Source organism: Crotalus tigris, unplaced genomic scaffold, assembly GCF_016545835.1.
Source record: "Crotalus tigris isolate CLP2741 ecotype Arizona unplaced genomic scaffold, ASM1654583v1 scf7180000017771.5222438, whole genome shotgun sequence".
NCBI classification, from domain to species: domain Eukaryota; kingdom Metazoa; phylum Chordata; class Lepidosauria; order Squamata; family Viperidae; genus Crotalus; species Crotalus tigris.
The window spans coordinates 3316736-3332382 of NW_024096622.1; the positions used below are offsets into that span (position 1 = coordinate 3316736).

Here is a 15647-nt window from a genome sequence, read left to right on the forward strand (position 1 = left end):
AACAGATTTATTTGATGAAAATATTGTATTTTGAATATCTGAAAGCAAGTTCTGAATACATGTCAAGGATAGCCCCGTGTAAAGTACATTGCAGTAGTCCAGATGAAGGCTTGAGTAATTGAATATGGGGAATCCTGATCCAGGAACAGCTGCAGCTGATGCACTAACCAAAGCTGTGCAAAGGCTTTCCTAGGTTTTCCTGAGCAGAGGTCATGAGTCCAAGAGAACCCCTAAGTTGCTAACCGGTTCTGGACATGATAAAAATGTCAAAGACATGCATCTTGAAGCTCCTTGCACCCAAAGTCACTCAGTCTTGCCAGGGTTTAGTCATAACCCATTGCCCTCCATCCAGACCCCTACAGCCTCTAGACACCTGAGAGGGTTGTGACAGCATAGAAGGATTTTATCTTCTATTCCTCACCAGTTAGTCAGAATTCAAGAAGCTTCTTGTATGAGAAGTGAAGGGGGAAAAAATGAAGTCTAGTTGCCTTTTGAAAAGTATCTTTGGGACAACCATGTCCTGGATGACTGAGAATCTCCATAAACATTCAGCATATTGATGATATTTTGACCCATGGTGACAGATGATCTTACCCAGTGCCTTCATGCAGATGTTAAATAGGAGTGGAAAGAGTACCTAGCCCTGTGGTATGCTGTAAGAGAATGGCTAGAAAATAAATCTCTCACTCCCTATCAATACCAACAGCCTTGGAAAAAGAAGCTAATCTAGTGCAGAACTGTGCACTCAGTCCTAAGTTTATAGTTGTCCCCAAATGATACCAAGTTCAATGGTATTGAAGGCTTCTGAGAAGCCAAGGAGAACCAGGATGGTTGCAATACTTCCAAACCACTCTTACCAGATTTTGTATGACCTCAGATTTTTTCTACTTTTTTTAATGTCATTTAGAAATTATTTCCATTTCAGATTTACACAGAATGTAAATACTGATGTTAACCTGATCTTGGCTTAGAAATAACACTCATTAAGAACCACTTCAACTACAATAAGCAAAAACTGACTCTGATTCATATTTTTAACAATAAGGAAAAAAGTTCCTGCTTTCATACTTTTTAACAATAATGAAAAAAGTTCTTGCTTCTTCTCTCCCGTCTACGTCAGTTGTTCTCCCATTATTCCTCCAAGTTATTCCCATATTTCCTTTTCTTCCTTTAGCCCTATAACATATGTAGTAGCCATTGTGTGTGAAAGGCAGAAGAGTAGGAGAATTTAATCTTCCCTCTACTGTCTAGCTACTTTTGCTAATTGGGGAATTGAATGCATTCCACTATTGGGAAAATCCTTTGTCTTTATTTTACTGTTTACAATTGTAGCAAGAGCAGCACCCCTTGCCCTTTTTTATGTAGTATCACTATTATAAAATGAAAACAGCAATCGCCAAACTATGGGCTTTATGAAATCTTGCATACCCAATTATGCAAAACAATATGGCCATTTTTCTCTGAAAAGAGAAAGAAAGAATGTATGTTGTACTGAAGGAGGATATAGGCAGCTAATGGACTAATATAATGGACCAATTTGGAATTTTAAAAAATATTTTCCTTAATTTTGCTCAACTATAATTATTTCTTTGTCATTAATTGTTATTCACTTTGTTGTTTAGGTGAGAAATCCTGTCCTTCTCCTTAGTGAAACCTTGCCTAAGACAGCTAAAGAGATGATTGAAAATCTTATTGAAGAAGCAGGAATTATCAGTGAGAAAATTTTAAATTATGCAAATTACCAGCATGTGCTTGATGGTGCCATTGGTGACATGAAATCATTGTCTGTAGAAAAGCTGTCTCACAGAAGTCAGGCTGGAGATTCTCAGAGAGTGAATGCTGAACTCTCAGAAATTGAAAGTGAACTACAGTTACGTAAATTGTTATGGGACTCGCATGAAGATTGGGCAAAACTTATCTTTAAATGGAAACACACAATCTTTTGGAATCTTGATGTAGATATAATTCAAAGTGAGGTTAACAGATTCATGCAGAGAATTCATATTCTTGAAAAAGGTAAAATGTTTGATAATTGCAATAATTATGAATTAATTGAAACAAAATATTTTATGAAAATTATTTTGAAATTAAGTAATAACCAATATTGTTTTAGCCAAATGGTGAAACATTATTAAAGGAAGTATATCTTTTCTGTTTTTAATTTGAGATAATTTAAAAAAAAATTAAGTTTTTATTGATTTTTTTAATACAGTTCAACAGTCTTTATTCAACAAAGGTGCTGTCTGAGTTCATCATTCACTAATACAAATTAAATTCCTAATCCCTAGTTCGTTTCTCCAACCATTGTTAAAATAAGTCCCAAGTTTGAAAATATTCTGTTTCTTCTTTTTCTTTCAATCTCAAAGTAAGTCTGTCCATTTCTGCACAGTCTAATTATTTCTTCCTCTGATAGTGTTTCTTCATTTTTCCAATATTGTGCAAATATAGGTCTTGCTGCTGTTGTCACATGCAGAATCAAATATATAATTTGTTTATATATTACAACTCAGATAAGTTGTTTAGCTCAGGGCTTTTCAACCTTTGGTACGAGTACCACCTGTGGTACATTGGCACCTGGCAGGTGGTACGTGACCATCCTAGACAAGTGGTAGCGGGGGAGGGGAATGAGCTGAACTGGTGGCAGTACTGCACAAGCCCGAGCAAGAGATGATTGGAGCTGCAGAGCTGTCAGGGCTCAGCGGAAGCACCAGGATCAGCGCTTCTTCGGGACTGTCAGGGCTGAGTGGAAGCACCAGGATCAGCGCCAGGCTTCAGCTGGAGCTCAGCGCTGATCATGGCACTTCTGCTGAGCGCAGAAGAAGTGCCGATCAGCTGGAATGTTGCAGCATCTCCAGGCTCTTGTGATTTACATTAAGATGCTTGGCAACTGATTCATATTTATGATGGTCACAGTGTCCCAGGGTCATGTGAAGTGACCAAAACCTGCTGCAACCACCCAGCAGACGGGGGGAATAAAAACCAAACACCCCCCACCCCACCCCACTGCCAATCCTTGAACAGAAATGCTCACAATGAAAACCTTGGACAGGAGGAAGAGCGCCACCGGGTGGTCAGGCAGGTGTCTTGCTCAGCTTTGCCTTGGGGAGCACTTTTTTCAGTGCCATTGTAACTTCGAACAATCACTAAGAAAACTGTTGTAAGTCGAGTACTACCTGTACTTTATCACTTTTTTCCTTTTTTTGTCATCAAGTTTTTGACACTTTGCTAGGTGACTGGTGATACTCGGATATTACCATATCCTAAAAGTGGTACAATGGGTGAAAAGGTTGAAAAGCCCTGGTTTAGCTTGTCATCACTCCTGGAGTCAGAAGGCTAGATCCCCTGAACCTAGAACCTGGAAGCCATAAATGGAAGCACTGTCCAGAAAAATTATAGCAAGGAATGAATAGTATTGTAGGGCAAAATAAAGGCAGGCAGATATTGAGGTGTTTGTAATCAGAGTACTCTAAATACAAGAACCAGTTGGCTCTGGTTTGAAGAGGGAACCAGTGAGTAGCCATGCACTATAAAAAAAAAAAAGAATGAGAATAGTATGGAAGGCTCAGAACAGCCTGAAACAATACTGTTTTAGGATCAAGGGATCAAGATAGAAATGGGGAATATCTGCCAGAAGACTATTCCAGTAATCCAGGTATGAAACAACAAAGGCATATAACAATGAAGCTGCTGTATCGTCTGTCATAATTCCAAAGACCCTATAAAATTTCATCAAATGAAAATTAGGGACCATTGCTATAATATCAGTAATTGGCCACAGAGTCAACTGATCATCTACCAAAATCTGAGACTGAAACAAAGGAAATAGGGGTAAGGCCTGGAAGATAATTAGGGACATACTACAAGGATAGGAAGAATGAACAAGCCAAAATAATTATCTCAATCTTATTCATATTTAACTTTAAGTGATGGGAGGACACCCCAGACAATATACTAATTAAACATTCCTTTATGATTGAACACACAATATCATCAAGGACTACAAATAATTTATAGATCTGGAATAACAATGATACCAAAAACTCTGAATCAAAACATTCAAGGAAAGAGTATAAAAAATACTAGGACTGTTCTTTGAGGGAACCTATTATAAAGGGAAATTTCTGTAATCAATAGTAATATATTAATATGTTTTTATTTAAAACAATAGGAAGACAAAACAGATTTGAATCAGTCAAATGCATAGTGAATGTTTTGTGGGTTGTGGGTGGGGAGAGGGAACAGATTGTCACCTAGACAGCAATATCAAGAGTATCAGTGACATTGACAGATCATAGTCCAGTGTGGATGGAACTGGTTACTGAAAAAGAGGAGAGGAGATCTTGGAGGTTGAATGAAAACTTATTTAGACAAGAAATGAATGTTCAGAAACTTAAAGAGTATTTAAAGGAATATTTTGTTTTAAATATGCATAAGGGAACTTCAATGTCAATGGTATGGGATGCAAGTAAAGCTTATATGCGTGGGGTTTTGATACAAATGAATAAGGCTTATAGACAGAAACAGGTGCGAAAACGTAAGGAGTTGGAAGATGAGATTAAATTAAAAGAAAAAGTTTTAATTTCGAATCCTACAGATGAGAAGGTTAATAAAATTAACCTTAAATCTATAAAATTGCTTAAATCGCAATTTAATATGTTAATGGCGGATCAGACTGCAACCAATTTACTTTATATGAAACATTTATTTATTTATTTATTTGTGAGACTTATATACCGCTTTAAGTGCAAGCACTCTCTAAGCGGTGTACACCAGTAAGCAATGTATATATATATTTACATTGCCCCCAACAATCTGGGTCCTCATTTTACCTACCCCGGAAGGATGGAAGGCTGAGTCAACCTTGAGCCGGTGAGATTTGAACCGCTGACCTGCTGAACACAGTCAGCTAAAGTGGCCTGCAGTACTGCACTCTAACTGCTGCGCCACCTCGGCTCAACATAATACATTTTGTAACGCTAATAAGCCAGGGAGATGGCTGGCTTATCAATTGGGAAAGAAACAGAAGTTGAGAATTATAGATAAAATAAATCATAATGGTAAATTGGTATATCAGAAGGAATTGATTAAGAAATCTTTTTTAGATTATTATACAAAATTATATATGGGTAGGAAAGTACAGGCTTCAGATATAGACAAATATCTACAAGATGCTCACTTTCCTAAATTAACAGAAGATCAAAAACAAGAAATCAATGGATTGGTTACTATAGAGGAAATTGTTACAGTAATTAAACAATTAAAAGCAGGTAAAGCACCGGGTACTGATGGATTGACATCAATTTATTATAAGACTCTGATAGATGAGATGATAGAACCTTTAAGGGAACTTTTTAACAATATATTACAGGGATTAGAGACCCCCTTGTCTTGGGGTAGAGCTTTTATATCCTTGATTCCAAAAGAGGATCAAGATCTTACTTTACCAAAAAATTATAGACCTATATCTCTTCTGAATGTAGATTATAAGATTTTCTTGAAAATCTTAGCTAATAGACTTATGACTGTGTTGAATCAATTGATACATATGGATCAAACTGGTTTTATAACTGGAAGATATATGAAAAATAATGTTAGACAAATTATTAATTTAATAGAATATTTGGATAAGAACAACCAGATCTCTGCAGGATTGATATTTTTAGATGCTGAAAAAGCTTTTGATCAGTTAAATTGGCAATTCATGTTAAGATTGGTTGAGGAAATGAATTTTGGAGATAAAATTTTACAGGCTCTTCGAGCCATTTATCAAAAACAAACGGCGCAACTTATAGTTAATGGAGGTTTATCAGAGGTATTTCCAATTGAAAAGGGCACTAGACAGGGTTGTCCATTGTCGCCTTTGCTGTTTGTTTTAACCTTGGAAATTTTGTTGATTAAAATTCATGATTCACCTAATATAAAAGAAATAGAAATTAATAAAAATGATTATAAATTAAGGGCCTTTGCAGATGATTTGGTTGTTACTTTGTCTCAACCAACTTATTCTGTATTGGAGTTATTACAATTGATAAATCAGTTTGGACAAGTTTCAAGTTTTAAGATTAATAACAATAAGACTAAAATATTGTCAAAAAACATGACCAACTCGGATAAGGAGATTTTAGTTAGACTGACAAGTTTCGAGGTTGTAAATAAGGTAAAATATCTGGGGGTTATCTTATCTGCTTCCAATGCAAAACTGTACAAAAATAATTATGAAAGGCTGTGGGTTAAAATACAAAAGGATTTAGAGAATTGGAAAAAGTTGCAATTGTCTCTATTGGGGAGAATAGCAGCGATTAAAATGAATGTCTTGCCAAAGTTTCTTTTTCTATTTCAAATGATACCTATTTTAAAGAAAGAAGCAAACCTAGATGAATGGTAGAAAGGTATCAATAAATTTGTTTGGGCAGGGAAAAAACCAAGAGTGAAACTTAAAATTATACAAGATATACGAGAGAGAGGTGGACTCAAGGTACCGAATTTGAAATTGTATTATGATGCTGTGGTTTTAACATTAATTAGTGATTGGGTTAATTTAACAAATGTAGATATACTCATTTTGGAGGGGTGGGATTTATTATATGGATGGCATGCCTATTTAATTTATAATAAAAAAGTTGATAGGGTTTTTAAGTATCATATTTTAAGAACTTCTTTACTTCGGGTTTGGAAGAAATATTATAGAATTGATTCAAGAATTCCATTATGGGCTATTCCATGGCATGCAATAGAAGGAATAAGGAAAGGAGTTAAGATGGATAAGATTTCTTATATACAATTACTTAAATGGGATGGTAAAAATTGGCAATTAAAATCTATAGATGAATTAGCACAAGAAAATATTAATTATTCATGGTTTCAGTACAGGCAATTATTGGAAAGGTGGAAGATAGATTATAAAGTGGGTTTGCTTAGAGAGGATGACAATTTGTTAAAACAAATTAGAGATCAAAGCCGAACCCATATAAAAAGAATTTATGGTGTATTAGTGGAATTGGACTCGTAAGTAGAATTAGTTAAAGATTGTATGGTTAAATGGGCTCAAAATGTTGATGAACCGATTTTATTAGATACATGGGAGATTATTTGGGTAAGGAATGTTAAATTTACACAAGCACAAAATTTACAGGAAAATTTCTATAAAATGTTTTATAGATGGCACCTTGATCCACAAAAAATGTCTCGTATGTATTCAAATTTGCAGCCTAAATGTTGGAGATGTGGTTGCTTGGACGCAACGTATTATCATATCTGGTGGTCATGTAAAAGTATAAAAGCCTTTTGGATTAAGATATGGTGGAATATTCAAAGAATTTTTAAAAGGATAAAATTTACCCCGCAACTGTTTTTGTTGGGTATTGTTTCTGATTGTGATGACAAGGAGATTATTTTAATGTTAAATTTAATTACAGCGGCAAGGTTGTTAATAGGGCAATATTGGAAGAAGGAATCTTTGCCTACTTTGCAAGAATGGTTTTTTAAAGTTTCTTACTTAGCTGAAATGGCAAAGATTTCGGCTTTCTTGAAAGATCAATCTCAAGAGAAGTACCTCTTGGTGTGGAAAAGATGGATAAATTTTATACAATATAAGTATGATATAAGAAAATATCATTTAGCTTTTGAATAATTTATATTTAAAGTTTAAGATTTTTTGTGTTTTTTATTATTATTATTATTTATTTTATTTTTATTTTCTTTTTTTTCTCTTTCTGTTTTTTATATATAATGGAGTTAAAGTATTTAATAATTAGTTTATTAAATGTAATTATATTTGTTTAAGGTTTTTCTGGGTTTAAAAGTTTTTTTCTTTTAAGTTCTAGTTAACCCTGTATTCAGCTCTGGGAAGAATGGGGGAGGGTTTTGGGGTGGGTTGGGAGGGATTGGGGAAGGGGTTTTTATTGTAAAATTCTAAAAATTTATAATAAATAATAATAATAATAATAATAAAGAGTATCAGTGGCTTCAATTGTTAGATATTTTTAGCTGGGAGAAAATGAGGCTGTAAAGAGACACTATACCTTTCTTCAAGTATCTAAGGCAGTGGTTCTCAACCTTTCTAATGCCGCGACCCCATAATACAGTTCCCCATGTTGTGGTGACCCCCAACCACTTATAAATCACCAGGTGCCAGGGGTGTGGCCAAAGAAAAGGGGAAAAAATGGCAGACAGCCTTGTTTGGTGACCCCCGTGAAATGGTCGTTCGACTCCAAATGGGGTCCCGACCCACAGGTTGAGAACCACTGATCTAAGGGATGCCTTGTAGAAATTGGCAGAATTGACAAGAATTGTTCTAGAAAATTGGCCAAGAAATAATGGGTTTAAATTACAAGTAGATTTGATTGCACATTAGGGCCACCTCATAAGATGGTTGGTCGTGTTGCGCTAGTGTATTCCTGTACTGAGCAAGGACATAAACAGAGTAGTTAATCTCCAAAGATTCTTCCAAATCTGACATTCTGTGAGTCTATAATTTCAAGGAGAGGTCTGTCAAAAATTCAAAACAATCTTATGTAAAGAAAGATCAACAAAAGCTCAGATTTCAAACATTTTATGAAAAGTGTTCTGATGTAACTTTTTCATATTTGAAGGGTTGCCAGAAAATACTATTTTACCCATTATGAAGACATCATTATTGGATTTTAAGGAATCATTGCCTATAATCATATCTTTAAGGAATCCTAGTCTTCAACGAAGGCATTGGGAAATAATACAGAATATTGTTGGAGAGTCAATTTCTTGGGATAAAAGACTTACTCTGGAGAAGATCCTGGAACTCAGTGTAATTTTATGATTTATAATTTAGAAATACCACTTCTAAAAACACGTGCTTATTTTTGTTATTTGGCTCATGTCTTATTTTTTGTAGTTTGAAGTGAACATTTTCTTAGATTTTCTATTTAATGTACAGTACTTTCTCCATGTTTTATTAATTTTTATCAATTTGAGTTTTGAGTGAATTCTTTCCATTTTTTAAGGAAGTGATGTATTCTGACCTTACACATGGGGAATCTGTCTTTCTTATATTAGACTTTTATACATTTTTGGATACTATGTGTAATCTCAAATAGGTCTTGAGAGATTTCCAGATTCCCTTTTCCATTTTCTCAGATTATTGTTCACCCACCCCAAAAAAGAATTTAAGATTATGACATCTTTTTAAAAACTGTTATGTATATATATATATATGTATGTATATATGTGTGTGTATGTGTGTGTGTGTGTGTGTGTGTGTGTGTGTGTGTATATTTCTGCTACTGGAGAAGAATGTAAGCTGGCAAGCTTCCTCCAGTGCTTTTTTCCATGCTGTGATACAATTGTTTTTAATAAAATTTATAATACGCTACTATCAAAATATCTGGCCCTTGATATTTTGCATTGCTGTAGAAAATATTTGCATAGTTGGGATGCACAATGCATTGGATCTGAAAGCAAAACGTGCTTTAGATTGCACAGGAAGGTAAATATAGCATACATCTACTACTCCCGAAAACAAATACATATTTTTCTGTGATCAGATGGCAGATCTGGAAGATTAGTTGCATAACCCTAGGAAAAGGGATGACTGCTCTGAATTGCAGATATTTATTTATTTGTTAAATTTATATGCTTCCCGTTTAACTGTCAAGTGACTCTTGACAGTGTACAGTTCCTCTAAAGAGCACACCAGTGACAAAGTAAGCAGTGATCATGTGCTTATTTTCTACAAGACATGATTAATGTGTATTAATGGATGGTTCTGCATTTTCACATTTTTATGAAAAATCACATTTGCTGAATATGCAACTTAATTATTTATATAATTTGTTTTGTTTATCAGCATACTTTAGTATATCTCCTATTTCTTTCTTTAGATGTTTCAGTATAGAAAAGATATTAATGAAATATCCATAAGAGCTTCCAAAGAAACAACTCTTGAAGTAATGTTGAAAAAAATCATTAGCCTTTGGCAGAAAACTGATTTCCACTTATGTCCCTATTACACTGAAACATCTAGTATTTGTATTATTTCGTCTGTGGAAGATGTAACTACTCTGTTAGAAGAGTCTCTGATGACAATTTCAACCATTAAAAGTTCTTGTTTTGTTGAACCAATTAAGGTAATCATTCCTTGGGGATGTTGTGAAATAGTCTGAATATGGAGATGCTCAATTATTACATGTAGTTGGTTCCCATTTGAAATGTCTGAGAAAAATCAGAAATATTTATTTATTTATTTATTAAAATTTATAGACCGCCCCACTCCCGCAGGACTCCAGGCGGCTAACAATAAAAACACAACATAACTTAACAAAACAAACAATACAATAATATTCATCCAGGGGTCAGATTTTATAAACCCCAGGCCTGCCGGAAAAGCCAGGTCTTAAGCAGCTTGCGGAAAACCAACAGGGTGAGAGCGGTCCTAATCTCCCAGGGGAGCTGGTTCCAAGATGTGGGCGCCATCACAGAGAAAGCCCTCCCCCGCGGCCCCGCCAAATGGCACTGCTTGGCCGACGGGACCTGAAGGAGGCCCAGCCTGTGGGATCTAACCGGACGAAGGGAACTATGAGGTAGTAGGCGGTCTCGCAAATAGCCTGGCCCTAAGCCATATAGAGCTTTAAAGGTAATAACCAACACTTTAAAAAATAACTTATTTTTTAAAATAGGTATAGTTTTAAAATTTCCTGCTTTACCTACAATAGTGGTTTAAATTATCATATTTAAAATATAAAAAAGAGGAGATTCTTTGCCTGCCTCAGATGATAATTATTTTGCATTTTTTTATGGTAGAATCTTGTTCGTGCTTGGGATCATAAGTTAAACCTCATTTCCTGTACTCTGGAGGAATGGTTAACTTGTCAGAGACACTGGATTTATCTTGAGCCAATCTTTCAGGCTTCAGAAATAAAAAGGTATGCTTAAGTGCTTTGGTAATTAAATGTTAATATTATAGCCAAAATAAAATACAAATCAAATAAATATTAAAATATTAAACATTAGCTGTAGATCAGCAGTTTTAATTTCTGTGCTACGAAAAGTCCACATCTGTGTTGCATCAATGAGCCACAAATAAATGACAGGAAATGCTGCACAGCCACAGAGCCAGAATTTTTCTTCAATGATATCATCAGGGATGGACTGCCTCCATTTCTTCTTCTGAATCCAATAACCTGTCCTATGACATTATGTGATTTCCCCATGGGACATCATGGGAGTTCCGGAAGTCCCTATGAGATGTGTGACTGCTCAAGTTAGCATTTTCTCAGTGTGCTGTTAGATGAAAAAGCTTGGAAACCACTGCTACAGATAGTTGTGCTGTGGGCAATGGTTTGGAATGCAATAAATTAATTACTAATGTTTCCTCATTTATTTAATATAATTTATTTACGAGGGCAATTTGGAAATAAACCTCTGTTTGCTTATCAATGACAGGCACTTTTTATTATACACATTAAAAAACTACAACATTACATTACCTTTTGATATAATCACCATTCAAATTGCAGCATGTCATAATGTCTTACAAGGTTTGAAATTCCTTAGTAGTAGTAGTCACTCATTGCCAAATGTGGGCTATAAGGGGGGGGGGTGATCAAAAACATCCCAACAGAACTGCTTCAAAAGTTCTTGGGTGCATCTAGAGGTATGTGGGTGAGCATTATCATGAACCAACACCACACCAGAAGTCAGCATGCCCCAATGCTTATTATGGATGGCTTATCTGAGTTTTCATAATGTTTCACAGTAGACTTCTGAAGTGATGGTCGAATCACAGTTCATGAACTTCACTAGCAGTACTCCTTTGGCATCTTCACATTTGGCAGGATTTTCTATGTGACCACTTCTGTTGTGGTATTAATTCACTATAATGCTTGCCTGCACACCACTAGACGTGCCCAAGAACTTTTGAAGCAGTTCCGTTGGGATGTTTTGATCACCCCCCCCCATAGCCCAGATTTGGCGCCGAGCACTACTACTAAGGAATTTCAAACCTTGTAAGATGTTATGACAAGTGCCTGAATTTGAATGGTGATTATGTTGAAAAGTAATATAATGTTGTAGTTTTCTAATATGTATAATAAAAGTTCTGTATCTGCGAGTGTCTGCTGTTGATAACCAAACGGAGATTTATTTCCAAATTGCCCTTGTAGCTGCTCATTTCCCCAAGGTATTCTTCGTGATATACAAAGATTAAAATAAAAGGAATAATAATATAATTTATTAAATAATATAACAATACATGTCATTAGTAGTTATGTAAAATAATTTCATGAAAATAAGTTGACAGATGAAAAGATATTTACTATATTAACAATGTGCAAATAATTTTGAATTCAAAGCAGTTCTGTTTGAAATAGGCTATTTTGTCCTTACTGAAATAGTGTAAAATTCAGTAATCTTCAGGTGATGTTGGAATATCCCATTTTGACCTTGAAACAACTGCTTTGAGTTCAAAATAGTTTGCATACTGTTAATATATACCAGTATATATTTCTGTAATAATGATTCTGAATTTTAAAAAAGCATTTAAATAGTACATAAATGAACAGTGTTGTTATACATAAACTACCTCTAGTAGCATTCATTTATTACCGTATATGCCGGCGTACAAGGTGACCCGGCGTATAAAACGACCCCCGTCTTTGTCACCGAGTCGCCTTCCTAGAACGTCCTCTTATATGCCGGAAACTACCAGTATTTCCGGCGTATAAGACAACTCGGCGTATAAGACGACCCCCGTCTTTGGCGCCGATTTTAGCACTTCCGGAAGTCGCCTTATACGCCGGCATATATGGTATATTTCTTAATTTGACCAATGTTTTCTGGAGAAATTAGGGAGTTACTTTAAACATTAAAATAATTTAAATATAAAAATAATACAAGGGATCCCAAATGATGACTCATGAAGATTTTTGTGGAAGTGGGATCACACTTATTCCTACTTTTGCTAAACTATTTGTGCTGGACCAGACCATGCGTAGAATCCAGGTACTGAGCATACAATAGTAAGTTCTTGCAACAATACAAATCTATTTTTGAGCACCATCCAAGGCAAATCAGAAAGGATCAAAGGATCCTTATCCTTTTTTCCAGGAGCAGCTTTTTCTAAGGAACATCTCATAGGGTCCTGGTGCTTAGGATCTATGCTTGAGCATTGTGCTGCTGCCACTTCTTGCAGGAGGAGTATGCATGTGCACATGTTTCTGCATATATGGAAAAGTGTTATGCACAAAGCACAGACACTTGTTCATTACTTAGCTTTACTTCTAGATCAGGAATTCCAGGAAAACCTGTCATTTTTGTGCTCTGTCATTTTTAAATGACAGGTTCTATGGCGTAAAAAGTTTGAAAATTCTGCTGTAGGGTAATTACCCATGTTAGATATTGTTTGATTACTTTTATCTTTATCTTTTGTTGTTTGATTACCTTACTTTTTTCACCATTGATTTTCATTTTGTTAGATAACGCCCAGTGTTCAAGTCTGTCCAGATCCTCCTGTATCCTAAGCCTGTCTTCTGGAGTGTTGGGTATTCCTGCCAGCTTGGTGTCATCAAATTTGCAGCCGACACCAAGCTGGCAGGAATAGCCAACACTCCAGAACACAGGCTTAAGATACAGAAGGATCTGGACAGACTTGAACACTGGGTGCTATCTAACAAAATGAAATTCAATGGTGAAAAAAGCAAGGTTCTACATTTAGGCAAGAAAAACCAAATGCACAAGTACAGCATAGGTGGCATCTTGCTCAATAGTAGTAACTGTGAGAGGGACCTCGGAGTCCTAGTAGACAATCACCTAAATATGAGCTAGCAGTGTGCTGCAGCTGCCAAAAAGGCCAACACAGTGCTAGGCTGCATTAACAGAGGGATAGAATCAAGATCACGTGAAGTATTAATACCACTCTTTAATGCCTTGGTAAGGCCACACTTGGAATACTGCATCCAGTTTTGGTCACCACGATGTAAAAAAGATGTTGAGACTCTCGAAAGAGTACAGAGAAGAGCAACAAAGATGATTAGGGGACTGGAGGCTAAATCATATAAGGAACGGTTGCTGGAATTGGATATGTCTAGTTTAATGAAGAGAAGGACAAGCAGGGACATGATAGCAGTTTTCCAATATCTCAGGGGCTGCCACAAAGAAGAGGGAGTCAAGCTATTTTCCAAAGCACCTGAAGGCAGGATAAGAAGCAATGGATGGAAACTAACCAAAGAGAGAAGCAATCTAGAACTAAGGAGAAACTTCCTGACAGTTAGAACAATTAGCCAGTGGAATGCCGTGAATGCTCCAACAGTGGAAGTTTTTAAGAAGAAACTGGACAGCCATTTGTCCGAAATGGTATAGGGTTATCTGCCTTAGCAGGGGGTTGGAATTGATGACCTCCAAGATCCCTCACTACCTTGACGTGGTTGTGGGGCTTGTGTACTCTGAGGAAGATGAGAGCTATGCCAGAGGTTCAACCATACTGGACAGGTCTCATCAGAGGAGTCAGACAAAGAGTGTCTCTCCCATAAAAAATATGGTGAGATGTAAATTTCAGAATGCCATACCGGCTCAGATGTCGCGCGGGTTAACAAGGTCTGCGCTAGATATTGGAGTTCCTGGATATCTGGTGAAAAATGGGTTACAGGACTCAGGACTGTTGGTTGAGCAACCAGGGCCAGCAGCTGCAGAACTACTGGAAGAAAAGGTGTCTACCCATCACAGATACACAGTGATGGAAAACAAAGAAATAATAATCTGTTATTACAGATCAAGTCCAATTATTATTATTATTATTATTATATAAATAATTTAGTATTCTTTTTTTCAGATGTGATATTGCATGCACATTATTACTATTGCTATTTTTTTCTTTCTAAGTTATCTTTGGCTGGGGAAAAGTAGCATAAAATGTTTGCTTCTTTGTCTATATAGCTTAATGTATTAACACATTTTTTTCTAAATCTAAATTTGGGGGATTAGATGTTTTTTACTAAGTGTGTATGTGAATATACATATTTATATGATTTAATAACAGACAACTTCCAGGAGAAGCCAGTCTCTTCTCTGTAATTGATAACAAATGGAAAGAAATCATGAAATTTGCAGCAGAGACTCCAAATGTTCTTAAGGCAACTACAACAAGTGGAATTTTTGAAATACTGCAGAGCAACAATGCATCACTAGAAAAAATACAGAAGGCTCTTGAGGTAAGTCAAAGTATCTCTAATATCTGGCAAGGAATCAGCATGAACTACAATGAATAACATTTTGTAAGCAGGAAAAGGCAGGAAGCATAGACTAGCTTCTGTACCTGATACATAGCATTCTGTTGTTGTAGGAACTATAGCTTTATTCCTCTTGCAAAGAGAAATGGATAGGAATTGGGATGCAACTTTTAAGACTGGCCTCTTTTCCTTAGGTCATGTCCATAGACAAGTTTATTATATACCGAGAAAAACCTGTCAGTTTGCCTATCTCTTTAGTGTTGGCAATTGCTTTCAGAATAAAATACAAAAAAAAAATGCAGATGAGCACAATACTGTAAATAATGCCACTGATATAATTAGTAACGTATTAAATATTAAATGTCTTCCAGAAGAATTAGTTTAATTTAAATTAGCTTCTGATTATATTTTATCTTGAAATCATTAATTCCAAGTTGCATCTGAGTACTTTTT

General features: G+C 35.7%; 1 protein-coding gene across 1 annotated transcript in view; it reads left to right on the forward strand.

Annotated features, from left to right (window-relative positions):
* Nucleotides 1-15647, forward strand: part of DNAH14 (dynein axonemal heavy chain 14) — a 210655-nt gene that overhangs the window by 63128 nt on the left and 131880 nt on the right. The window contains exons 16-20 of the mRNA XM_039341573.1: nt 1623-2016; nt 8592-8782; nt 9855-10100; nt 10774-10895; nt 15005-15176. Coding sequence (XP_039197507.1) covers nt 1623-2016; nt 8592-8782; nt 9855-10100; nt 10774-10895; nt 15005-15176 — 1125 coding nt within the window. The remainder of the gene's footprint in view (nt 1-1622; nt 2017-8591; nt 8783-9854; nt 10101-10773; nt 10896-15004; nt 15177-15647) is intronic.